General features: G+C 43.9%; 1 protein-coding gene, 1 long non-coding RNA gene and 1 pseudogene across 3 annotated transcripts in view; 1 reads left to right on the top strand and 2 right to left on the bottom strand.

Moving 5' to 3' along the window:
- Nucleotides 1-557: 557 nt before the first annotated feature.
- Nucleotides 558-2,714, bottom strand: LOC147033331 (uncharacterized; annotated as a pseudogene).
- Nucleotides 2,715-4,701: 1,987 nt separating this feature from the next.
- LOC147033330 (uncharacterized) lies at nucleotides 4,702-25,096 on the bottom strand. Its single transcript, XR_015055536.1, has 3 exons — nucleotides 24,886-25,096; nucleotides 5,236-5,322; nucleotides 4,702-5,144 (listed from the first exon to the last, which is right to left on the bottom strand). It is a non-coding gene; the product is annotated as an uncharacterized LOC147033330 (long non-coding RNA).
- A 108-nt stretch (nucleotides 25,097-25,204) lies between these two features.
- LOC147033329 (nucleophosmin-like) overlaps nucleotides 25,205-27,014 on the top strand; it is a 29,965-nt gene continuing 28,155 nt past the window's right edge. Inside the window, exon 1 of one of the 2 annotated variants that reach the window (XM_085871558.1) lies at nucleotides 25,205-25,347. Coding sequence is in view for 1 of the 2 variants with exons in the window: in XM_085871557.1 (XP_085727683.1) it covers nucleotides 25,736-25,753 (18 nt within the window). In the remaining variant the exon portion in view is untranslated. Of the gene's footprint in view, nucleotides 25,348-25,608; nucleotides 25,754-27,014 lie in introns of those variants that run through there. The other variant, XM_085871557.1, reaches the window with a different exon arrangement.

The raw sequence follows: 27,014 nt of genomic DNA, 5'->3' as shown, positions 1-27,014 counted from the left end.
GTTTCTAGGAAAAAAATCACGCTTGGTACTATATTAATAATCACGAAGCAATTCCTCAAGCTCATTTGTGGCAAATTTGGTGTTTTACCACAATTTTTCACGCATCTTCAAAGCGGTCGTCCAAAAAGCTGGATTTCGCTCACGAGTACTGCCGTACTTTGGCCACCCTTGAATGGGCCAACTGTACTGTAAGGAAGTTCTGAAATGGGTTAATTTTGATCTAGATATATTCACCTTCCATGAAACCCTAGAAGTAGAGATAAAAGCAACATTATAAATGATTTGGTTGCAAAATTATGAGCAAAATCATGAAAAATGGCAAAAATTGGCTGCCATATTGGATTTATGCTGATGAAGGGAATATCAAATATGAAATTATATTCTAACTATAAGATAATAACCTAAGTTCATAGGCTGCAGTGCAAAATTAATCATATATAGCCTTTTAATGACCTACAAAAGCAAATATAAGAATATAAAAAAATTTTGAAATTTTCGACGGGGGCCATTTTTAAAATGGCTGCCAAATATTGTTCCACTAAATATATTCATCTATAATTTTAGTATGTCTTTCATAATATGTATAGGTACCAAAAAACTTTATTGCAAAACTGTTGCAATTTGTTCTAGGTTTAGTCACATATTGCCTCGACTATGATTCAGGCTGATGCATTGACACCGTTGCTCCCGTGAATACCTGTCAGCCTTTGATTATAATTATCCCACTCCGAATGGAAGAGGCTATTGCGTTCACCCCTCACAATCTGTGGGGTGAGCCGCGTAGATGACTGGTCCAGCACTTTTGCCAAAGCAGTTTCTAGCTCAATACCGAAATCATAAGTCTCACAGTTACCAAGTCGACTGAGAAGGGTTGTAAGTTGCTTACTTCTGTACATATGTCTGAGTGTCAGACACAGCAAAATGTGTTTTGGGAGTTTCCACTGAATTTGTGACAGAGCGACACAGGTCCTGTCCAATCGATAAAACCAAGTGCTCAGACTTCTCACATTTGGATGTAGGGTTTCCAGATATGACGACATTGAGAAATTTCTGGAGTTATTCTGGGAGCATATCTGTATTGACGGTGAGATCAGCTGCAGTCAGAGGCCATGGAACATCCTTGCCCTCCTTGAATGCTCGACGGATGATTCCTCGCAACATTAGTGCAACTTCCTTTATGCTGTCCTTGTAGTCCAGGAGCAAGGACCTGAAAAAAATGAAATCGTTCAACACTCCCTACAGAAAAGGTTTGACTTGACAGAGTGGTAGAATAGACCCTATAGAACACCTCCAGGTAGTATGTGGTTTCAAATTGTGGTATCATTAAAATTCTACAGGCCATTATACATAACAAGGGTACTTACCAAGAGGGTCACTGTGGGCTAGCAAAATTTAGGGGAGGGGTAACGTAAACGTGAATATCTTTGTCGAGACTCAACCAATTTTCAATATTGAGGTATCATTGGCTTCGTATTATAATTCTCTTTCAGAATATGTACAGAAATGTCGATATTCATTGAATTGTACAACCACAAGAGGTAAAAATCACAAACAAATCAAATATTATGAGCTTTTTTATATTTTAGGCATCTTTCAGAGCATACTAAGTTGTCAAGTCAAACTTTTCTGTAGTGGGTGTTGAACAATTTAATTTTTCACAGGTTCATGCTGCTGGACTAAAAAAATGCTGTGTTAGTCTATTTTTATGAAATTCTTATGGACGAGATAATTACAAAAATAAAGTTTAAAAATGTCATGTTAATAATGATGGTAAAAGAGGCTGTGGGTTAACATAGTTGATTTTCTGTGTCATTCCAAATTGAACATCTGAAAGAATCCTACTAGCCAACTGAAGCAATGGCCAGTTCAGAGAGTCAGGCAGTAGTGCAACTTTTACCTGTAAAGAGACAGAAGTTGACTAACTTTCACAAGTGCATAATTTGTCAGATGGACTCAAACGAGACACTGGGGAAAGCCCGAGATACCTCCATACAGACACTTGCTGCAGCACTGGAACTCCGACGAGATGAAGTATACGAACGTTTAAAATCAGATTTTGACAGTTTGGCAACCGCGGATGTTAAATGGCACTCAAATTGCTATGAAAAATGGACAAGCAAAGAAAACCTGCGTTACATGCAGAGGAGAAGATCTGCATTCTCACCGACACCAGCAGAAGAATCTAAGATTGGCACACAATCTGAAACAAGTTTGACGGAGACCTCCAGGGTATCCAGGTCCCAGTCAACGTCCACTGACTGGACTATGTGCCTCTTCTGCAAGAAGAAAACACACAGAAGGGTAAAGGAGATGACCATGGTCAGAACTTTCCAAGCCTGTGAAACTATTGTGCAAGCAGCGACCGCAAAGGGCGATGAGGACATGTTACGGACTACTGGTGCTGTCAGTAACGATCTAGTGGCAGCAGAAGCTAGATACCACAGAGCTTGCCATGCCTCATACATCAGCAAAGCTAATCTGCAGTATGCTGCTTCCATGAAGGGAGACAAGATACTTGTTACAATACGGCATTCAAGCAATTGGCTGAAGATATCTTTGCTGACCTGAATGGTGGGAAGGCCTTTGATATGACAATTCTTCTGGACAGATACAATCATTTTCTGCGCGGACAGGCAGTGGCAGTTGACAGCTACACTACCCAGCGACTGAAACTTCGACTAAAAAAACACTTTGGAGATGACATTGTCTTCCATAAGCCATATGATCTTAGTAAGTCCGAACTTTTGTACTCAAGCTCCATATCCCTTCAAGATGTCATCAACTCTGCTTATCAGTGTAACACCGCAACAGCCACGGGTGTACCAAGAAAACAGCCCACAACAGCGATGGATGATTGCGACAGGGTGAGTCTGCTGTACTGCACTGCGAAACTCATCAAGTTGGAGATCAATGAATGCCAAGGCATATCAGTCCGACCACCTAATATCATGGATCTAACCCTGACAAAATCCAAATCTGTGATACCAGACAGTCTTTACTGGCGACTACACTGGTTTATTGCCAAACCAGAAAAGGAAGATGAAGATGAGGTTTCAGCACCAGAATGTAGCAACTCATCAGATGAAAGACGTGTTTTGATGCTTGCTCAGGATGTTGTACACTGTGCGACTCATGCTACAACTAACATGCCCAAGCATGTGGCCCTGGGAATTGCAGTTCGCCATATGACGAGGTCAAAACAGCTCATTACCATGCTGAGCAGAATGGGCCACTGTGACTCCTACGATGATGTTGAGGCAACCGACACAAGCCTTGCACAGGAGATCCTAGCCAAGAGCGACATCTTTGGTACGGTATTGCCATCAAACATCTCCCCAGGCGTCTTTGGCCAGGTGGCAGCAGACAATAATGACATGACTGAAGAGACTCTTGATGGAAAGAGGACAACTCATGCTTCCATGGCGAATGTGATTCCTTGTTGCCAGACACAAATATTACAAACCGCTCTGACGAATGTGCTTCCGTGCAACCATGCACAACTATTATTATTCGCTCTCACTAATGTGCTTCTGTGTTGTCATGCACAGCTCCCAGTGTCGACCATGATAACTATTATCATCCACTATGATGAATGAGTAGCTTCCGTGCTGCCAGAGACAACTATTATACTCGGCTTTCACTAATGTACTTCCGTGTTGCCAAAGACAACTATTATGCTCGGCTCTGATGTATGTGCTTTCGTGTTGCTATACACTAGTAAAAGACGAACGCTAAAAATAACAGTTGCAATTTTCTTTATGCATGCCTCTGTATGTATATGAATTTATGCAGAACAATACTTTAAGTGTTTGATTTCCAAAATGTATACATACCAGTAGTAATTGAGAAACACCGTTCACCTTCATATGAGAATACAATATAAAAAATGTCAGAAAGTTTGAATTAGTGTGATATTTTAGCTTTGGTGATGCCATGGCAAAGGCCATTTTCAAATAACTGTACATACTCCGATAGAGAATTATAATAGGAAGCTAATGATACCTCAATATTGAAAATTGGTTGAGTCTAGACAATGATATTCACGTTTACGTTACCCCTCCCCTTAAATTTTGCAAGCCCACAGTGACCCTCTTGGTAAGTACCCTTGTTATGTATAATGGCCTGTAGAATTTTAATGATACCACAATTTGAAACCACATACTACCTGGAGGTGTTCTATAGGGTCTATTCTACCACCCTGTCAAGCCAAACCTTTTCTGTAGGGGGTGTTGAACGAATTTCCTTATTTGGCCTCATAAGAGATATGGCTGTTGGACTATTGGTAGCGACCTTGTAAACTTGACCAACAGCTTCGCCAACTGTTAGGGAAGAGCTATATACCAAGTAGAACGAAATGAAACCTTGCTCATCAGATTCAACTTTGTTGAACGAGAGTTTTGCCCCGAGATGTGTATGCTTTTCCAGCCGTCGCATTAGTTTCTCCGAACGATAATTAGAATTAGCAAAAGCAGTTTCATCGAGTTTGGCAACATAGATTAAGCGAAGCGAAGAAAGTTGAATTGCTTGTTTCTGGATAATTACGTGCTGCTTTATGAAATCAACCACTGCATTGAAGGCTGCATTGTGAGCGGCAGTCAGATTAGCTTGTTCTGCAATTGTATGAGGGTTCTTGCTGTTCCCTCGTGTTGACGCCTGCTCAAACTCTTTTCGGCAGTAGGAATGGAACCGAGCTTCAGCTGCAAAGAGACCACCTTTTATTCTCCGAATAAGTGATTGATTGCCCTTTTCCTCAGCAAGAGCTTCAATCTTCTGCCATGCTTTAGTCATTGTGAATTTAGTTGGACGTTGTGTGGTACGAGTGTTTTTAATGGTCACATGAATGGGTCCCTCTTTTTCACAGCAGATACACTCCGGGCCAAACACAGTTGCCGTATTTCCTGGTTTCTGGGGAGAGTGGCGATGACAGAAGGTGGGTTCGGAACGATTTCGGCTTTTGAGACGATATAGATTCTTTGAGAAATACTGATAGCAGCCCCTATGGTAGCCTGTAATGGTCAAATCATAACCATCTAATGAGTCTGGTATCTGTCGGCATACCTCTTCCATGCGGAGTGCAGATGAGGGTGATTCTGCCAATCTCAGATCACAAATCTCGTGCAACACTGCCAGTCTCTCTGTCGGGTCTGCAAAACAGTTTGCAATGCCATAAATTTGTCATGTTTAACACCCCTCACCACATGTATTTTTCAGTTTTGGTTGTACATGAGAGTTCACCAGATGCTTTGGTCCTTTTTCGCTTTTGGCCACGATCCATGGTGAAACAAAGCTTAGTAAGGGCATAGATCCACTTCTACCATTCACCTGTAAAACACAGAGACACAATGTTATTTCACTGACATAATGTAGTAGAGGCAAAATGTTGGCCAGCTTCTAAAGCGAATCAACTTAGCTAACAAACTTGACATATTAAGACGATACTTGAAAAATGATCACATTTTGTCCAATTTTGAAGGTTTTTCTCGATTTTGATCTAATAAATGGCATCGAAACGCTAAAATAATGTTCTTAAATGATTTACAATCCCACAATTAATTGAAAAAGTTCTTTCATTTATGTTTCTAGGACATGTGGTGAAAAAGGTATGGCTTATTTAAATTTTCGCTGACGTTAGTGACGAAATCCAAGATGGCCGCCGAATGGACCCTTTGAGCCACTTTTTTTTTCTTGGGAACATGTCAAATCTATTAATAGACACCCTTGGCAGTTTAAAAACCCAGGGTCATTAAATCCCAGAGGGGGTGCATGGGAACCCCTAATTCCTCCCCAACTATATGCAATAAGGTATGACCAAATTATTTGCAGGGGGGAAGTGTATTTTACTAACCTTTGGCCTATCACATGCACACCTGTTCCTTATTCATACGTCTCATATTATCCATCAAAGCCTGGTGTTGGCTTAGTGGTTAGGGTGGTGGCTTGGGATCCCAGTGTCCTGAGTTCAAGCCCCGTTGGCTGCTGAATTAACACCAGGGGGTTGACTCAGCCTGTCATCCTTCTGAGGTTGGCGAAATGAGTGCCAGTGTACTGGTCCCGGTGTATGCCCCGGTTAGAATAGGTGTACCATATCCCTGTGTGTCGTAAGAGGCGACCAGGGTTGGCGTCAGGAAGGGCATCCGGCCATAAAACATTGCCTCACAAAAAGCCAAACCCCTGCACAGCAGGGAAAAATGGCTGTAAAAACGGTCATTTTTTTTTTCTTCATATTATCCATCAGATTACTTCTCAAATACTGGTAATAAAAACTGATATCGGTATAAATTGCAAGAAAAAGTCAAGTTGTTTTTGCAGGTCGAGGGAAAATAGCTTGTCCTCTAAAGTTGTTGAAGAAAAAAAAAGACCAACTTGCATTTACTTGTCTGGCTGATAGGATAGCCTAGACCGAGAGGTATGTGCTGGATGGCCTTCTAACCTGTGTTTGAATCTCATCCTGGTGTTTCACAGGCAGTGTAATTCATCAATGTGTGTACATTCCGCCCCTTGGATGGATGTTAAACTGGGCGTCCCATCTGCTAGCAAAAGTTGGTGGACGTTAAAGAGGCCACTTTGTCCTTCACAAAAAGTAGGCAAGCTAGCTCTGGCACCATGGCCAAATTCCTGCCTTGTCCAGCCAGTTCATGAAAGATTTGGGCCATAATTTCCCACGGCCAACCCCACAAGAACCTGGGAAAAATTACGCCATTAAAGATGATGTTGATCTTGTGAGCACTTTCTTAAGTGATCCCACAATCCATCACAACTTCCTAAGGAAAACACATGATTGAGGACTGCACAGTACTGGTAATTTGGCTTCAAGTTCGTAACAAAACCATCTCCAGTCGGGAATCACGATGTGGAGAAAAGATGAAGTCTGTGATTTAAAAAAACCGAGGCCTGAGAGACAAGCCCTTCAGGGAATACATGGAATGTCTATGTAAAAGAACACTTCTGGTAAGCACAAGTACGGTGAAAAATTCAAGTGATAGAGTAGAATCCACAACCAGGTTGCACAAGATGTCCCAGGAACATTATAATTTTCTGGGTATAACTCCCAAATTGGCAGGAACGAGAATTGGGCTCTCCGAAAGGCCACGTGTCCTATCCTCATTTTCACACATCCTTTCCGTTCTTCCAAGTGACGTCATTATCTCTCTATGATCGGCTAAGAAATAAAAGAAATCTCCTTTTCTCCTTTCGAAACCGGATTAAAGAGTGGAAAAAGCACACAGGTGAAAAAGACGCAAAATATCACAGCCCCCATGGTTCTAATCATGTTGCTGTTCGGAGTTAAAGGGCAAGCCCATATTTTTCACGATGTATGTACATGTGTAACTGACTTGAGTGGTCAGGTGACATGGAAGAACATTTGTGACATTTGCCAAGTTTGAACAAAATCGGACCATGCATGTCCGAGAAATGGTTGGGGACACATTTAGTAACAAAATGGCCACCAGTCGGCCATATTGGATCTGACCTCAAAAAAGAAATGATTTGCATATGTAAGCCTTCATTCATTATCTGTGTGCCAAGTTTGAACAACGTCGGTAAATGCATGTCCGAGAAATGGTTGAGGACGTTAAACATTGGGTTTTTACAACTAAAATAGCTGCCTGCTGGCCATCTTTGATCGAATTGCGAAACAAAATGATGTGCTTATGCCTACCATCATGTATTGTCTTTGTGCCAAGTTTGACTAAAATCGGTCCATACATGTCAAAGATATGCCTGTGGACGGATGCACGGACGGACGAGACCCAATCTATAAACCCCTATTTCAGACTACATCCAACAGGGGCTAAAAACGGTAAAACAGTCACTTGACTATTGGAATGGTATAGCAGGAGACACCACAGATAACCCCCTCCAAGATCGCTGATGAATAAAACGAGGAAGACGAGCAATCAATGGCCAATATGGGCTGACAGGATGGCCTGGAGGTACGCACACTCACCTCAAAGCTGTCTAGCTTGGGTTTGAATCTCAACACAGCTATCCACTTGTCATGGTATTTCACAGGCAGAGCGATTCAACAATGTGTGTGCCATCCCTCAGATGGAAGTTAAATGGTATCCCGTCTGCTAGTTTTCGTTCGTGGATGTTAAAGATCCCACCGTGTCCTTCGTTAAGAGTCGGTGAGCTATCGCTCACACCATGAACAAATATTCCTGCCTGAACCAGCAGAGGGTATTGCATCAGCAGCACAGCCGTGCCCTCAGGCAATGATGCTACCCCACAGCCTTGTGCTGCTTACGCACGAAGAAGATGCCAACATATGGAGTGTCGAATGAAGGTACTGTTTTGCCAAAGTTGTAAAACTGACAATATCCATAATTTTTGATGTACAGTGCAATGCAAAAAATAAAAATGTCATCCATCTTGCAACAAAAACTTGCACAAATTGGGCTGACCACTGTGCTTTGCATCCAGATCTGGTGTTTCTCACTTCAGGTGGTTTGCTTGAGCATTTTGGCAGAATTGTTGGTAGAGTGGCTAATGCTGAAGGCTTTGACGATGAAAGGTGGCTTGATGTTGGGTGGAGGTGTGTTCAACATCGCCTTCGAAGATAGCGGGATAGAAATTAGATCCCGTTCAATGTAGGCTGGCTTCAATCCATCCATGCTGCCACAGCCACATTTTACATTATAGTTGATTTTGGAAAACTTGTCAGCACGTCAAATAACCTGAAAGGAACCATGGTAAGGGGGTTGAAGTGGCTTCCATACAGCAAGCATCATGCCAAACGAAAACATGAGTGCTTGGATCGAAGTTGATGTCCAGAATTGGATCGAATCCTTTTTGCCTTTTGTCGAATGGTTAAATTGGATCGAATCCAGGTGCTAAGAATTGTCCAAGTAAATTCATGGTAGTTCCAAACACAAGTTCAACGGCACAGCAATCCAGATCTGACTTCACCACAGTCTGAATACCAAGCATGACGATAGGGAGAGCTTCAAGCTAGGACAGGCATGCGCCATAAGTGAAACTTTAAGCTGGCGGTGAAAGCGCTCCAATAGCCAGTAGAGTGGAATGATGTAGTTTGAATCCTCTTCATTCTAAGTGTGTGTGTGTGTGTGTGTGTGTGTGTGTGTGTGTGTGTGTGTGTGTGTGTGTGTGTGTGTGTGTGTGTGTGTGTGTGTGTGTGTGTGTAGGTGTGGTGACTCGAACTGACGACCCCTATCAGTGGTAATAGTTGATGGTGCTCCGAACAGCACACCCAATGTGAAATGAAGGCATGGGCTACAAACTTGGAGAGATGTCTGGGATTGGTATCACCTCCGGAAAGCGAGTGAAACGTTCAATGTGATAATATATACATGATCACATCTGGATTCTGATGTTGCAAAGATGCCTCGTGATGGTCTTGTGTGAGGATGTACTTTGTAGTGTTGACATTGCAAACAAGTCTTTGCCCATGCTCTAACATCTCGGTTGATGTCTGGCCACATAATATTCAGTCAATAAATGCTGTGTAGCTCTGAAGCCAGGGTGAGATAAATTGTGTAAAGCATTGAAGACTGCACGGCAAAACTGAACATGGGTGTAAGGACGAGGGTTGCTTGTAGAAGTGTTGCAGATGATGGTGCCAGGGAGTGGTATTAGAAGAGGAGAGTGGTACCTTGCCAAGATACAGTGAAGTGTGACAGCTGTTGCATTTCCACATCTCCTTCCTGTATATGAGCAATGGCTTCAAAGTCAATGGTTGATGCATCAAGTGCATTGACACCCTGTCTTGATAGGATGTCAGCTGCTGAGTTGTTCTTGCCACTTATGTGCCTCAAGTCTGTTGTGAAATGGGTGATGTAGTCTAGGTGACGTATTTCTGTAGGGGAGTGTCAATCAGGTTTGGACTGCAAGATAAAAGTCAGCGGCTTGTGATCAGTGTGGATGCTGAACTGACACTCCTCTCGGAAATGCAGAGTGTTTAATGGGCGGGTAGATGGCTAAGAGTTTGTGTCTGAAGGTGCTGTAGCGAGTGTCAGCAGGTTGCAGACACTTGGAGAACAAGGATATCGGTTGCCACTTTCCATGTACTGTATGTGTTGCTGTAGTACACCTCCAACTCCCACATCTGACGCATCTGTTGGGAGACAAATTGGTGCATCTGCCATCGGATGAATATTTGCTTGCGCTACCACAGACTTCACTTCACTGAAAGCAGTGAGCTCTTTCTCACCGAGTGAGAGCCTAATACCTCTTGTTCTGAAGGAGCTCAGTCAAAAGCTAGACGATGTTGGCACAGAGTGGGATGAAATGACTAAAGACAGATCAGGCCAATAATTCTCTCAATTTGAAGTCAGGTGCTGGGAAGTCTTGGATGGCTTTGTCTTGTCGAGTGGATGGATTGCATGCTCAGCCGATATGACCCAGGATTGTGAGCGATGAAACTCCAAACTGGTACTTGGTTGTATTGGGTTGAAGATGACATACTCAGAAAGATGAGCAAACAGGAGTCGTAGATGTTCTTCATGCTCTTCTTGAGACTCAAGAGCAGAGATGCCAACTTTTGGAAATCAGAATTAGGGAGGATTTGCAACCGACACCAAATAATGTGCGCGAAGCGCACATCTCGAGCGCGGAGCGCTCGACCCTTGCGGCGGGGTCCAGGGCCCGCCTTAGGGCCCTGGAAGCTCTGGGGTTCTAGACGCTCTCTAGTGCCCTCTGAGCCCTATTTTGGAGCATTTAACATGTTAAGAATTCCCACTTTTTGAACAAAAAAAGGGGAAAATTGTGCACTTTTTAATGTTACATGTATGTTAATATTAGTAAGTTAGGGGACAATCAAAGATTAACAAAAAGCACAAAAGAAGCAATATTTTTCTTACCTTACTGGCTGGTACTACTGCTGCTTGCTTTTTCCATGGCAGCTTTGCTGAGTGACAGCTGTGTGGCTCTTTTAGCCCTTCTGATTATGTCTTTGCTGTATTCTCTATGGTAGCAAGGGGTGCTATGAGCTAGTTTTTCAATTAAGAGAGCTTCCAGGGTTTTGACACTCAAATTGGGACGAAATTCAGTATGATTCTTCCATACAAGACTGAGTGCCCGCTCACATGATGCGTTCGAATGAGGAATGACCAAGATTCCCTTCATCACTTTGCTCAAATTAGGATACTTCTTGGCACCAGTGCAGGGATCTGTGAGCTGTGAAATCCGATGCCACTGCTCATCCACTCTCACTGTCTCAGTAGCAATTGTAGCTATGGAGGCGTCTGCCTGGTAGTGAGCGAATTCACTCTCAAGACTGTCTATGTCACTATCACCGCCACTGAACAGACAGGGGAATTTCTTGATGAAAAACTCCACACAGTCAAACCCCACTTCTTGGTGTAGCTTAACATCCAGCACCTGAGCATGCTTGGCTAATTCATCATCTAGCGGCCAGGTTTTGAAGATGTAATTGCAGGCTTTCACATAATATGAGCGAACTGCACTGAAGAAACCTTGGATGTCTGACTCACTCAGAGTGAAGGTGGATTTCTTGAGACTCCTTTGTTCCCTTATATACAGTTTGGCATCGTTCCCAATCATGAGGTCCTCATCATTCTTCTGATGATTTCTGTCAGAGAAGGGTACATTTACCAGAGCAACCGATGACACCGATGGTTTCAAAAACCGTACGAAGATATCTTTCAGAAGACCATTCAATTCTCCGTGCAGGAGATGAATACAGGGTTCGTCTCTTTGGAGCAGAAGATTCCCCTTCTCAAAAAGCTTGTTAGCATATCGAAGGAAGAAACAATAGAGTTTTGTTTGTGGAGACAAGAACATCCTGTTGACACGTTGTTCTCTAGATTCCTGCACAGTGTTTGAGGAAGATGCGCTTTTAGTTGTAGAACTCGTAGTACACTTAGCCGCAGGGCGATCACACTTGCGTTTACTGCCAGCAGAAGAGGTCAGACTCGTAGTACCAGATCCAATTTTACGTTTGAGGAGAGAGCTTGAGGTAGGTGCAGCCAAGGAAGAAGACCTCTGATTCGAAGGTTTTGCTGAGCTTCTATCAAGTGATTTGGCAAAAGCAGAACTTAACTTGGGTCCTTCTTTGCCTGTAGATGGGACTATCACAGTCTTTCTCGATCTGCTTGCAAAACTTGAAGGGATCTGCTTTGTCGATGAACGTGATGAAGGGCCGGTGATGCTACCTGCTCTCAGCATTGGTTTTGGTGCTGTCCCTGCTGTCTTCTTCGCAGCAGATACTGCAGTGGTAGTGGTGAATGCTGCTCCACTAGTGCTTGATCCTGCAGTGCCAGTACTGGCAGTAGATACAGTGCCGTCCTTCTTGCTCGTTGTTCGAGTCTTGGCTACAGTTGGTTGCATTTTTCTTCGTACTTCTTCTTTGAAGAAGAGGCGAAGTGGCTCCCACTGTTCAATCAGCCTGTCTAGGCACTGACCAAGGGACAGCCACCTTGTTGCGACATGCTTCAGAATCTTGTGTGTCGGGGCATCACAGAGTTCTTGCAGTGCTTTCACTCCTTTGACGCGTTTACTACTTTTGTCCAAGTAGTAGTAAATATCGATGAGAAAGTCATCTAATTCAATGGGTAAGGCCTGAGCCGCCTTCTTGGCCGTATTGTGCATCATATGGCAAGGGCATCCCATGATGTAGCACTCTGGATTTTGTTTGTGGATATAAGCAGCGACTCCTTTGTGCTTGCCCACCATGACAGAGGCATTATCAGCACAAAAGGAAACACAATTTCCCCACGGAATTTTCCTGTCACTGAACTCATGATCAAGCAGTTTGAAAATGTTTTCTCCAGTGGAATCTTGTTTGCACGCAGGCAAACTTAGCAAACCTTGCTTCACAATCCCAGCACTGTTGTCATAGTACGAAATCAGGACAGGATATAGCTGGGCCTCACCACTGTCATTGCTACCGTCTGTAGCTAGGCTAAATGGAGCTAGTCTAGCAATATCGGCAATAGATGAAGCAGTAACATTTGACAACTCACCAATTATTGCTGAAGTTTTTGTTCTTGCACATCCATACTTTGAAGCAACTTTTGAATCTGGAAACATCTTTTGAAATAGAGGTCCAGCATGATCTGAGACTGATATGGGCAAGTTATGTTCCACAATAAATCCACTAAAGAGAAGTTCCGCTCGGGTAACATCCTCTTCCTCGCTTGTCCCTTGTTTGGTGAAATAATTCAGAAGTGTACCGGTACTCGTGCTCGAAGATCTCTCCTTTGCAATGTCTGTGTGCCGTTTGCTTCCAACGTGCTTCCGAATATCATCGCGACCTCCGTGCTCAACTGAAATATCAACGCTGCATACTGTACAATACGCATGATGAATTCCTCTTTCAGACTTTCGAATACACGGGTATTGGAGACTGTATTCGGTCTTGTACTTCTGAGACCATTTCTTGGTCTTCGTAAGCTTCTTTTCTGCCATTTCGTAATCAACATCGAGGGCTTGAAGCATCGGTAACTTCGAAGTCGATGTTCCACAGCTGCAGCGCGACTCGTAGAACTCTAGCGGCTGTTAAACACCGCACGGTGGTCGCGACCGCCGGGCTGGTACGGGGCCCAGCTGCATGCAGTGAGCGTACCGCATGCATATACACTGTGCATACATACCGCATGCACTGTATTGCACACATACCGCATGCACTAAATCTCAGTGCATGATCGCATAAGTGAGATCCAGACCCAATGTTTCGCTGCTCCTCATTTGAATTTGCAATTTTTTACGTACAATTTGGAAGCAGCGAACGTTATGGAGTTACCACACGCTATACGTAGCAGACGATGCTTTTCATTCAATTCTCATACTAGTACATTCTGATTAGTGAACAGTGCAAAAATATCAAAATTTCGGGAGGATAAGGATAGTGATCGTAAGGGCGGGAGTTTGGGTGAATTTTCGGAAGCCTCCCGATGAAATCGGGAGGGTTGGCATCTGTGCAAGAGGAATAAGATCGTTTATGTTAGTCCAAGAGCATTAGGGTTTAACCTGGACATTTTTGGAAACAAGCTGATTTTTTCAGGAAAGGTCCAGGAATGTGTGTGAAATAACATACTAAAAGTCCTCATGAATCCTTCTTGAGCGTTTTCCGCAATCCAAAATGGCGTCCAAAATGGCCACCATTTCCTGTTTTTCTCATAACTTTGCAAGTAGGTTTACCTATAACACATTTTAAATGTCTACACATATGTTTTGAAGTATAAGGAACTCAATACAATACATATCGGAAGATTTTGAAACACACAAAAACGAATAAAACCGCTTAAGCTCTTTCAGAAATCCAAAATGGCGTCTGAAATTGCTGCCGTTTCTGGTTTTACACCAAGGAACTTCAACACGCACTTTAAATGTCTTAATATATGTTTTGCGACTCAATGAAATGAATCATATACTTATTGGGAATTTTTCAAAAACACGCATTTACCAATAAAAACACTTGAGCTCATCCTGAAATTCAAAATGGCGCCCGAAATGCCCCTTTTCCTGTTGTTTTCTCATAACTCTGCAACTAAGTAACCCAATAAAGCACACTAAAATGTCTTTATATATGTTATGGGAGTCAAGGAATCTAAATAAATTCTTATTCGCAGATTTGAAACACGCATATCTATACCAATAAAACTACTTGAACTAGTCCCAAAATCCAAAATGGCGCCAAAGATGGTTGCAATTTCCTGTTTTTCTCATGACCCTGTGACTAAGTTACCTCAATATGCACTTTAAATCTCTAAATATATTATGTCTTTAGAAATAAGGAACTCATTCAGATACTTTGAAGTACAAAGGAAACAATAAAACCGCTGAAGTTCTTTCTGAAATTCAAATGGTGCTCAAAATGTCCGCCACTTATCAACACACTGCTGTTTTAGCCTGTTTCAAGAGGCAAAGACATTCAAAACAAGATCATGCTAGAGATTCAAACCTCAAAAGTTTCAGATGAATCTTTACCTTACGCATGCACACACCTAGTTGCATCAGTCATTGTCTTCATCGTCGGATGCTGTATCTTCAATGTTGATGTCCTCTGAAGTTGGGGTAATATCATCGTCGGCATCTATAAGAGTTGGTGCTGTATTGTTGCAATTGAGACCACTGCATTTACTGCACATTGAAGTACAAAAGAGCCCAAGTTTCTTGCAGCTACATGTCATGCTTCTGCAACCATCTGGTTTACACCCACATGCCACCATGTTCAGCAAAGTGTCGGGTGCAACATCAATGTCTGTTTCTACCGGGGTAAGAGTCCCGTCCTGAAATCGCCAGCCCCATTCTGTTGGAGATAAGGAGTTACCCATCCATTCCTGGATGGTAAGATAGGCGCGATATGAATGTTGCTTTGCTGCAGCACTAGTTGGAGGTAGACTTTCTAGCTGAAAGGATGAACTCAGGGAACTGCGACCGATTGCCTGTTTGTATGCGATGTGACGGTAGTCATCAAGAGATTCAAAACTGCTGGCTCCATAAAGCTTAAGAATGAAGCCTTCCCCAGCTTTTTCCACCTCGTCATGGGTGCTTCCACTGTTTGTGAAGGTATCCAGCAAGTCGTAGTCCCGCTTCTTGTGCACCATGTTGAAAGCTTTACGCTTGCCCTGACGATAGATCGCAGAGACCGTGTCACATCCCGTCACAGCATGAAGAAACATCAAGTGATTTCTTGTGTCCCCTATGGCATACTGAATCTCATGAATGTTGAAGACCGTGACAGGATTACTGCATGTACACATCTGTGGAAGAGGTTGCCCGAGCAACTAGCATTACCAGTAAGTCTGTGTCCGTACCAACGACAGCAACTGGCACATGTTCTGACTCTGCCAGTGCTAGTGCTGTGGAGACAATCAGGGTGTCGGCGTCTGCTTCTGCCTGGACTTTTGGAAGAACTCAAGAGGTCTTATTGGTACTTGCGTGCTTCAGCATCTCTTAAGATGTATTCTAATGAGTTCCTCATACTTCAAAACATATATGTAGACATTTAAAGTGTGTTTTGGGGAAACCTGCTTGCAAAGTTATGAGAAAAACAGAAGAGGTGGCCATTTTGGACGCCATCTTGGATTGCGGAAAACGCTCAAGGAGGATTTATGAGGACTTTTAGTATGTTATTCTAGACATATTCCTGGACCTATCCTGAAAAAAATCAGCTTGTTACCAAAAATGTCCAGGTTAGGGCCTATTTTGACCTAATGCTCTTGGACTATGTAGGCATAGATGAAAGGGAGACCAGGGTGGTGGCTTGGGATCCCAGGATCCTGAGTTCAAGCCCCGTTGGCTGCTGAATTAACACCAGGGGGTTGACTCAGCCTGTCATCCATCTGAGGTCGGCGAAGTGAGTACCAGTGTACTGGTCCCGGTGTATGTCCCGGTTAGAATAGGTGTACCATATCCCTGTGTTGTAAGAGGCGACCAGGGTTGCGTCAGGAAGGGCATCCGGCGTAAAACATGTGCCAAATCACTATGCGGATCATAATGGATGATCCGCTGTGGCGACCCCTAACGGGAGCAGCCGAAAGAAGAAGATGAAAGGGAAACCATGAGTCACCTCATCTATGAATCACTGAAATGTCTATGCTGCATTTCATAGTCCAAAGGGTATACACAAACTGCAATAGGCCTGAAAGGTATGGTGACTGCAGTCTTGGGGTGTCAGCTGTCTCGATAGGTATTTGATGATACGCTCGCACCAAATCAAGCTTTGCAAATGTTCGCTTCCCATGTAAAGTTGAAGCAAAATACTGCAGATGAGGTATGGGATAGCAATCGTGCATGGCACAGCAGTTGAGAGCTCGACAGTCGTCACATTGTCACCCAGCGTCTTCTTCAGTACCATATGCAAGGGGGAAGACCAGTTGCTGCTGAATGAGTGAACTATTCCAAGCTCAAGCATGTGATTGAACTCTGCTGTTGCAATGTTGAGGCGATCAGGAGCCAAGTGATGAGGACGAGCAGCTAATGGAGGTCTATGGGTCTCAATGTGATGAGTAAGTGTGTACTTTGCTGTAGTCTCAGTGTAAACTGGATGTGTGATTTATTTGACCTCTTGATGGAGGGCTTCAAATCGGGTAGTACCCCTTGGCTTTAAAAAAAACGGGCTAATGGAGGGAGTACAGGAAGTTATCCCTTGTATGTTACCTTGAGTCAATTAGCTTGTGGTGGTTAACATCCACTGGCAAACCAAACAGCCTTAGGAAATCTGCCCTGATGATGGGTGTGAGGTAACTCCACGACAATGAAAATCCAGTGGAAAACTCATCTATGTTCAAGGTCAAGAGTGAGGGACTTCTCACCATATGTTGTGATGGGAGAATTATCAGCTTGCAGATTGACTGATGCAAGTGAAGACTTGCACTTATCCTCTGGGGGTAGAAAACCTACCTCTGTGCCAGTGTTCTTCTCCCTGATGTCAAATAGGTGACTAGTTGTAGCTATGTCAGGCTGACTTATCACCACTAGTCGCTGGCTGCATCATTTCCATGGTTGGAAGGGGGAGTGGTGAAAGAGCAGGGAGGAATGTACTGATGGGTGTCTGCGCCAAAATGCCAAGGATACCAGCATTCGCTGTGGTGTCGCACCACTCATGAGTGGTGTCGAGCGTTCGGGCTGTGGCCACGCGAAGTTTTATGCTGTTGTGTGTTACCTCGGGTCTTGTTTCAGTCTTGTGTTATGGATTAGTAAATCCTATACGATTGGAAATGTTAAGTTTTATGCTCTCCCCCCCCCACCCCTTTCACGTGCAGCCTTTTTGGTTACTGGTGGCATCATTGGTTCGGGGCGTGGCCATGCCGCCAATGCAGTGCCCCTATTACCAGTACACGGGTGCTCATTTCACCGACCTTGGAAGGATGACAGGCTGAGTCAACCCCCTGGTGTTAATTCAGTGGAAAACAGGGCTCAAACACAGGACCCTAGGATCCTTGAGTACCTTTATAAAGAGAGTAGCGACATAGAGGGTCTGGAAAAATCTAGTCACGTGATTGCGTGGAGCCATTTTGAGTCCATCGCGGACAGGATCGGACGCATATCGGTCAGCGTTTTAACGTTCCCGCTGTACGCAGTGTTCTCATTCGTGTTTTACATCGATTTTACGACAAAATGACAGGTTGTTGCGCCTTTGGGTGCATAAATAGAACGGAGAAGGGATTCAAGATGGATAGATTTCCATCAGATGCTAAAAGACGGAAAATCTGGGAGAACAGAGTCAGTCGTGTTGGATGGAAAGCAACTTCTTCGTCAGTTCTCTGCCAGGTCAGTGTGATGGTGGTAATGGTCCCATATGCGTATATTTGTGTGCTGCAAGTGAGACTGGCCTTTGCTTTGGCTTTCCAGGCTTGTTATCCATTGCTCGTGGATTAATTAGCACTTGAAGGGGAAGGCATCTTTATTTAAAATTAAGTTTGAATTAGAGTCTTCGAGCTAGATCAATTAATATACGGTCTAGATCATGTCTCCAAAGTCAGACTCAGACTCAAAGTCAAATTAAAGTCAAAACAAAGACGAATGAACGGAGAACGGATCCGGGCTAACTCGGCCCACGGGCTAACACGGCCCACTCTTCAAAGGCAGGGTTAGGGTCAACACTAACCCTAATTCTGACCCTAACCCTAAACCTGACCCGAAACCTAAATCTAACCCTAACCCTAACTCTAGCTTTTAAGAGTAGGTTATACCAAAGATGTAAAATGTATTGGTGTGGGTGTAGACTGCCAGATCTCAGGATACTAAACAGGTCGACACCCCATAGAAGCATAGAAGGGAGCCCATATAACTTCTGAGTGTAGAATGGTCGGAACTGGCTTTTACCTTCGGCTTTAGTGGACAGAAAGTTTTGAAATAATGTTAATAATAACAGGTTCACGGTTTGAGTATGAATCGTAAATAAGTTCAAAGCCTTTCACAATGGTCTCTGAGACCTTCATGAAAAAAATAATAAAATAAGTTTTCTTTTTTGTACTTTCACATGGAAGATTTGATTATTGTCATTCAAATTTTCAGTGATGCTTCAGAAATAATTTGCGAGAAACCAATTCATGCCAGTTAAACAGTTGTATGCCACAACTGAGAAGGAGGGGGGGCATGCATTGAATGTATGTATTTGTCTCTGTTGATTTGAATGTGTGAGGACATTAACTTGTGTTTGTGTGTGTGACTTTCAATTTATAATTTGTATGAGGGGAGAGAGAGAGAGAGAGAGAGAGAGAGAGAGAGAGAGAGAGAGAGAGAGAGAGAGAGAGAGAGAGAGAGAGAGAGAGAGAGAGAGAGAGAGAGACACAGAGAGACACAGAGAGACACAGAGAGACACAGAGAGACACAGAGAGACACAGAGAGACACAGAGAGACACAGAGAGACACAGAGAGACACAGAGAGACACAGAGAGACACAGAGAGACACAGAGAGACACAGAGAGACACAGAGAGACACAGAGAGACACAGAGAGACACAGAGAGACACAGAGAGACACAGAGAGACACAGAGAGACACAGAGAGACACAGAGAGACACAGAGAGACACAGAGAGACACAGAGAGACACAGAGAGACACAGAGAGACACAGAGAGACACAGAGAGACACAGAGAGACACAGAGAGACACAGAGAGACACAGAGAGACACAGAGAGACACAGAGAGACACAGAGAGACACAGAGAGACACAGAGAGACACAGAGAGACACAGAGAGAGAGAGAGAGAGAGAGAGAGAGAGAGAGAGAGAGAGAGAGAGAGAGAGAGAGACAGAGAGAGAGAGACAGAGAGAGAGAGAAAGAGAGAGAGAGAGAGAGACAGAGAGAGAGAGAGAGAGAGAGAGAGAGAGAGAGATATATATATATATATATATATATATATATATATATATATATATATATATATATATATATATGTGGGCTAATCTATTTTTGGTGGGATTAATACATGATCGGCAACATGCAGCAAAGTTTAGATTAATAATTTAAATATGAAAATTAAACAAACACAAATATATACCCACACACGATAAATAAGGTCAAACAACTGCAGAAATACAAAGATAACTCTTAACATTGTATTGTACATGTACATGTATAAGCAGGGATGTGAGAGTTCGAGTCTCGCTCTCGCCTCCCTGAAATTAAAATGAGGCTGAAATAAGCAGCACGTGTACTTGTCTAGTTCATTCCTTCTTTGTCATGGTTCTAAATGTCTGTGACTGTTAAATCACAATCAGCTCTGTGAATTTCTTCTTTACATATGGCTCTTAGTTGTCATAAATCTTCTATTTTGTCATCTTCACATAATTTGTTCATTATCAACATGAAAAAGACCATTCCCATCTCTCATACATGGAGAACATAATGGAATACACGGTTCAATGCACTAGTGCCATACGGCGGCTCCGCACGCGCACCGCACTGAATGGACTCAAATCGTTAGTTGTCGCTACTCTCTCTATAAAGGGACTCTATAGGATCCCAAGTCACCACCCTAACCGCGAAGCCAATGCCAGGCTTCACTTTCGTGCTGAAGACGTGGTTCTGATAATTCGGCGACAAAAGGTAACTTGAGTTTAAATGAAGTAATTAAATGAGGTGTAAAGTGGGACAAAGGATTCGTGCATAGACATTGATATGCGTCACGGGCATCATGACATCAAGACGGATGGTCAACAGAGCTTTGAAGATGACAGGTGTAGGGGTTGAATGCTTTGGTCAACAGGGGCATTACAGTGCGAACGAATTGGGTGCAAGTTTTATTGTAGAAACAGATGCTCTCAATCAATGGTTAAGCTATGGTCAATCTTTGGATTCAGAGTGTCGCCTTGCTACGAGATTGATCTTGCCATAAAAAGGTGAGGCGAGGAGCGATCGGGAGAAGGCAAGCAGAAGGCAATGAGGAAAGGATGGAAAGATAGAAAGAAGGCGAGAAAGGAGAGAAGGAAGGAGAAGCAGATGTGACTCGGTGGTGATTTTGGAGGTGACCAGGAGATCCAGCTCTAGCAGCGTACGGAGCTTTGGAACAGTGAAGTTCTGGGCACATTGGGTGAGAGGCAGCGAAGGTTCCGTGAGCTTTTGCACTGAGCCCATGGTGACCACTGACCTAGTGTACAGCTTCACCCCTGCTGGCTGATCGGTTGTGGTCACGAAAAGCGTACACAGCACACTGGTGTGTTTTCCTTGGCTGCTGTGCCAAGGTCACTTTCTCCTTCCACCTCGTGCCTTCTCACGGTTCGGCTCGAGATGTGGTGAGATCTATACTGCAGGACCATCCCTGCGGGGCTCACACACTCCACCCAAAACCTGACCGCCAATCTGCAAGGTTTCGTTTCTGTACGACCATTCATGCTTGCTTCATGTACACGACAAAACTACAATTGGATAGTAATCTCCCTCGTGTGAAACTGAGCCTCGACCTGGATTAACTAAATGGTTGGATCGTTTCGTCAAAACGGAGGTAGTTTTAAACTCACATCAGACACAGGTGTAGATGAGGCTGATGGGGAGCATGAAGCTGAATCTTCATACATCATTGCGTGTTCAAATCAGGTCAGGGTCGCCAATGTAGAAATTGCAATGATGACAAGTCTGAAGAGGACAATGGTTCACGAGCGGTATTTGTCGATGTAGATCGTTTCAGAAGTCAAGGATGAGACAATGTGATCATGTTTGACCAAGTTATAAAAATGATCAACATGATGTAGTTGGTACGAGTGACAGGTTATTAGCTGCAAAATGTCGAAAACCCGGTTTCGTTCAACAACTTTCAAAATTTGATCTTTGCATAACATTTAAAGGTCACAAAACATTGTTGTGGACATTAAAATAAGGAAAAAGGATACGTGCTATAGCTTATTGGAGTTAGTTCGTCAAAGAAGGTCGAAAACCTGGTTCGATTCCCACAACTTTGAAAATTTGACCTTTGTGAACTTTAAAGGTCAAAGGTCAAGGATTATGACCTTTGGTGCAAAACTTCCTCTGGAACATTCCAGGAATAATATAACGTCATATAGGCTATGTGGCATTTCGCATTCCTCGGATTAACCAGACTTTGATGAAATCAGCGTAAGAACAAACTTGAAGGGGGCGCCACGGGCAAGGTGTTTGAGATAGAGCAAAATGGTTTCAAGACTATGCATAAAAAAATAGTCATCCTAGCTCTCAAAGTTTGGGCGGTCGTATGATTTTTATGTCAAAATTCGCAATTTTCTAAGTGACCTTGACATGAAAATGAAAAATTGAGCTCTGTGGGGCTATGCAGGTGCCATTGGGCTAACCAAATACTGAAACTCCTGCCAGATTCGACAAACTTCTCAGTGAAGATGGATTTTTAGGTCAAAATTCGTAATTTTCTAAGTTTGTGACCTTGTGACCTTGACCTTGGGACGAAAATGAAAAATCGAGCTCCGTGGGGCTATGCAGGTGCCATTGTGCTAACCAAATACCAAAACCCTGTCAGATTCGACAAACCCCCGAGGAGAAGATGTAAATTTAAATTGGCTACCCCCTAAAAACACGTTTTTTTGGGCGTGGCTCCGCCCATTCTCAGGAAAGCACAACTAGATCATGATATAAACCTCCCACCAAAATTTTATCAGGATCGGATCAAAACCCACGGAGCTATGCTCGGGACAGACAGACACCAATAACGAATATAGTGGTCACTTATTTTTTTCGTGAAAATATTTTTTCGTGAACCAATAAATACAATTCCTACTCTTCATTTATTATGTGGATTGAAGAAAGTTAGAACAAGCGTTCACTGATGAATATTCAGCTTCAAGTTCACAATCAAATCCTCTCCACCCGGGAATCATGACACGAAACAAAAGGCAAGCAGGATAGACACAGTTTAATAACTCACGAAAAATCCATGATAAACTAGAACGTCATTCGGTAAAGCGCACACACCTCCACCAGGCTGATCAGTTACCTCTGCCACCGAAGGTGAAGGGGGTTATGTTTTCACCCCTCTCTGTCTGTTTGTCTCTGTGTATGCCGGATATCTCAAAAAGTTGTGGACGGATTTGGAGGAAACTTGGTGGACACATTGGGTGCATGACCACGACAAATTGATTCGATTTTGGTGAAGATGCGGATCCAGATCTGGATTCGAGAATAATTTAATTTTTTTCAGTGATTCTTCACCATTGAGAGAGGGCCAAAATGACAAATAGCACAACATCTAAAAAAAAAAGTTGTGGACGGATTCAGACGAAAATTGGATGGATAGAGTTGGTTCGGTCACAAGAACAAGTCGATTAAATTTTAGTTCAGGTCCAAATGCAGATCCTACCTATCAGTGGGATACAAAACGTAAACTAGGAAGGCATCCGGTGGAGCACATACCTCTGCCACGTCATGCCTGATCAGAGAGGGAACATGTTGCTGTGGAGCCGAGTTTCGATGGCGAGCACGACCGCGAGATGGAGCAGTAGAGTCCGCTCCACCGAACACCCGGAATTTATAGGTCATCACCCCGGAGCCGACGGGTCCCTTATCGGACTGAAGATCGCCAATAGGTCGACCGCGTGGGATAGGGTCGATTGCCAATTTCAATTTACCTAAATACCCACATCGCCCAAACTACCAGGGAAATTCACCCTCGGCGGAGTTCGAGCAGAACGAGCCGTTAGCGTGCTCGAACCGTGTGTAACCCGAGCGGATGGTTACCGAGGTCCGTCGGTCCAAATGCACAATTTGCCGCTTCCCAATGTCCCAACACGCACCGTGCTAAACCAATGAAAGAAACACAGAAACGAGCTGATACATTCAACAAGAGGGGGTATTTATTTACAATAATCGGGGAGGGCAAGCACACAAAGAGCAGAGTTAAACCGACTATCGAGAAGAAATGCAAATAATGTACAAGGCACTTAAACAATTGCTAATTATAGACTGGGCCCACAGACACACACACAAATACCCAAAAGAAGATGGACCTCAATGGACTTTTTTGAAGGTTCCCAGCTCGAGGGAAGATGAGCTGGAAACCAGAGCTATCTTGGACCTTCCCGCCTCTTGCGGCCCTTGACGATCCGGCTCGGCGGGACTTGAACCCGCAGCTCGATGCCGCTGCAAGCACTGGGTATGGAGGGCAGCGGCGCGCTCCAGCACTCGACAAAACCAGAGCCAGCGACGAGACGAGACCAGAAAAACCAGATGACCGTCCCATCCATTTCTTCTCTTTTCTCCTCGGGGGCGGGCGGGGGGGGGAGGACGTGTCTCACCTCTCCGCACCCCTCATTCGCCGGAGGAAATCGGTCGTCTCTCCATGATTGGTCGGGGGGGGGCGTCTCGATCCACCGCCCCCCGAAGAGGCTCTGCTTCTCTTGGAGCTCGCTCTGCGCCCAGTGGCCGACCGACGGCAAACTTGCTCGCATCCCCCTGATTGATCGAGAGCCGCCCCAAGGTTCCTCCTTGAACTCCGCCCACCACGGGCGCCATGACGTCGGGTTGAGGAGGTGAAGGCGTGTTGTTATTATAAGTGTAAAAATCCTATCTATAAAATAACTCACAGCGCACGTACACTTAATTCCCATTAGACATAGGGGAAAGGGAGCTATCTATCCACAATTACTTATTGAAATAACTGAGCTATGGGGACCTGAATGTTGAGTGCTCTTGGCTTCCAGATTCGTAACAATATCAGGCCCAATATATTTTTGAAATATCATGCTATATTATCGTTTTTGAGCCCTATCTCTCAATGGTGAAGAATCACTTTAAAATGTCCTTCTCACACACCTAACCTGTCCACCAACTTTCGTCCGAATCCATTAATAACATTTTGAGATATCACGTTCATAGAGAAACAGACAGGGGTGAAAAAAAAACCCCTCCGTCCATTGCAGATGGCGGAGATAACAAATCCGAGGCCTCAAAGACAAATTCCTCAAGGAAGACGTGGAAGGTGGGTGAATAAAAGAACACTTCATCTGTCGAACACAAGTCTGGTGAGAAATTCACGTGATAAAGTAGAATCCATAAGCAGCTTGAGGAAGAGATGTCCGGGAAAAGTGATAACTGCATGGGTATCACCTCAGAATCGGCGGGAACTGGAATTGAGCCGTCTGCAAGGCCGCGTGTCCTGTCGTCATACGTCATCACGTCAGCCGGTGGTCATTACGTCAGCCGGTCGTCACGCGCAATTACGTCAGCCGGTCGTCATCACGCCATTACGTCAGCCGGTCGTCATCACGCAATGTCACATATTAACAAATGACGTCATTATTTTTCGATGAACATCGGCCAAGAAAGAAAATAAATCGCTTTTCTTCCCTCAGAAACCAAGCCAAAGAGTTGAAAAAGCACCCAGAAAGCAAAACGATGATTCATGACTAAAAACACGTTGAGAAAAAACAGTCACATGACGAGTGGAATATTGTGGACTCGGTTGTTGTGTATTTGAGCACGTCTGCGACATCTCTGGTAGGCCAACGGGCCCTTTTTTTTGACTCGTTTTGAGAGTTAAGATATTTTTGGTTGTGGTGTGTGGACACAATGTTTGTGTTTTAAGAGAGTATCTCACGTTTCGTGTTCTGCCCGACGAGATTTATCATCTCGGGTCGTCAATAAATAAATAAATTGGTCGTGAAGGCCCACCCGCCATCTAGTCCAGTCGCTGAGGGTAAAAACATTTACTGACGGGACAAAAGCACCAAACTTGGTACAGGGCTTCTATATGATGTACTAAACAATTCTGGAAGGGGAGCCAAGCACAAAAATTGCATTGGCAGCTTTCATAGGCCTTCGAATTTTCGTGGTTAGCCACACACAAAAATGCTCATTGCTGAGGAACCACTGGAATGCGGACAAAATGGCGGCACTGGCGGCAGTAAGTGTTTCTCATTGATATGACAAAGAAAGCATACTACTAATCAAATGAGAGATAATAGGCATCATGTGTGATATTGTGGAGTTAATTTTGACATGATTGGAGAATAAAATCGATCGTCAATCGCTGATCCGGTTTGACCTTAGAGGAAGACGATCTAGATCGATCAATCGTCATCGATGATGATGATAAGGCCAGGAGGAGGGTTGGGTAGGCTTGCCTTCATTTTTGTGTTCAACCAGATTAGAGAGAACATAAGCCTTTTTATGAAGTTGAACGTTTTATGATGGGGATAATTCTCAGCAGGAGGGGAGGGGGTGTAGTAAAGAATTGCAAGAAGGGGAATGACCCCCACGACACAGAGTGTGCCAGTGCGGGGACCTTTTTAGGTCATCTCTACCGAGATGACCTAATAAAGCCGGACCAAATGTCCGTCCGTCGGTCAACAATTTTTCTTTCCGATCTTGGTGAAACTTAGTATGTGGGTAGAGGTCGATGAGAGTTGCACAACGATATAACTTTTGTCCGTGTTCAAGGTCAAGGTCACGAGGTCACGTAAGTTATAAAAATCGCCATTTTCAAAACCAATCTAGTCTGCCATTCTCCAAGATATTCAGCAACTGTTTATTGATTATGATAGTAAAAAATATTGTCTTGTATCTAACCGGACAGATTTTTGAATTACCGTCCCGTTTGGCCGCCACGTAACCTGGAAGATGGTCAAAAACACCTCCCGGTACAAAGAAAACTTTTTACTTCCGATCTTGATGAAATTTGCCAAAGCCTGGTGTTGGCTTAGTGGTTAGGGTGGTGGCTTGGGATCCCAGGATCCTGAGTTCAAGCCCCGTTGGCTGCTGAATTAACACCAGGGGGTTGACTCAGCCTGTCATCCATCTGAGGTCGGCGAAGTGAGTACCAGTATACTGGGCCGGTGTATACCCCGGTTAAAATAGGTGTACCATATCCCTGTGTCGTCAGAGGCGACCAGGGTTGCGTCAGGAAGGGCATCCGGCCATAAAAAAAACATTGCTTCAAGAAAAAGCCTAACCCCTGCAGAGCAGGGAAAAATGGCTGTAAAAACGGTAATTTCTTCATGAAATTTGCTCTGCGGGTAGAGGTCGATGAGTGATACCCAACGACATATTTTTTCACGGATTCGAGGTCTGGTTAAAGGTCACGAGGTCACGAAAGTTGTGAAAGTCGCCATTTTCAAAACCTATCTAGTCTGTCATTTTAGGAGATATCTGGCAACGGTTCATCG

This window comes from Eptatretus burgeri, chromosome 2, assembly GCF_056783735.1.
Source record: "Eptatretus burgeri isolate ZD-2024b chromosome 2, Ebu_testis_v1, whole genome shotgun sequence".
Classification (NCBI taxonomy): Eukaryota; Metazoa; Chordata; class Myxini; order Myxiniformes; family Myxinidae; genus Eptatretus; species Eptatretus burgeri.
Note: the sequence above shows the minus strand (reverse complement) of the source record. Positions and strands in the feature narration are given on the sequence as shown.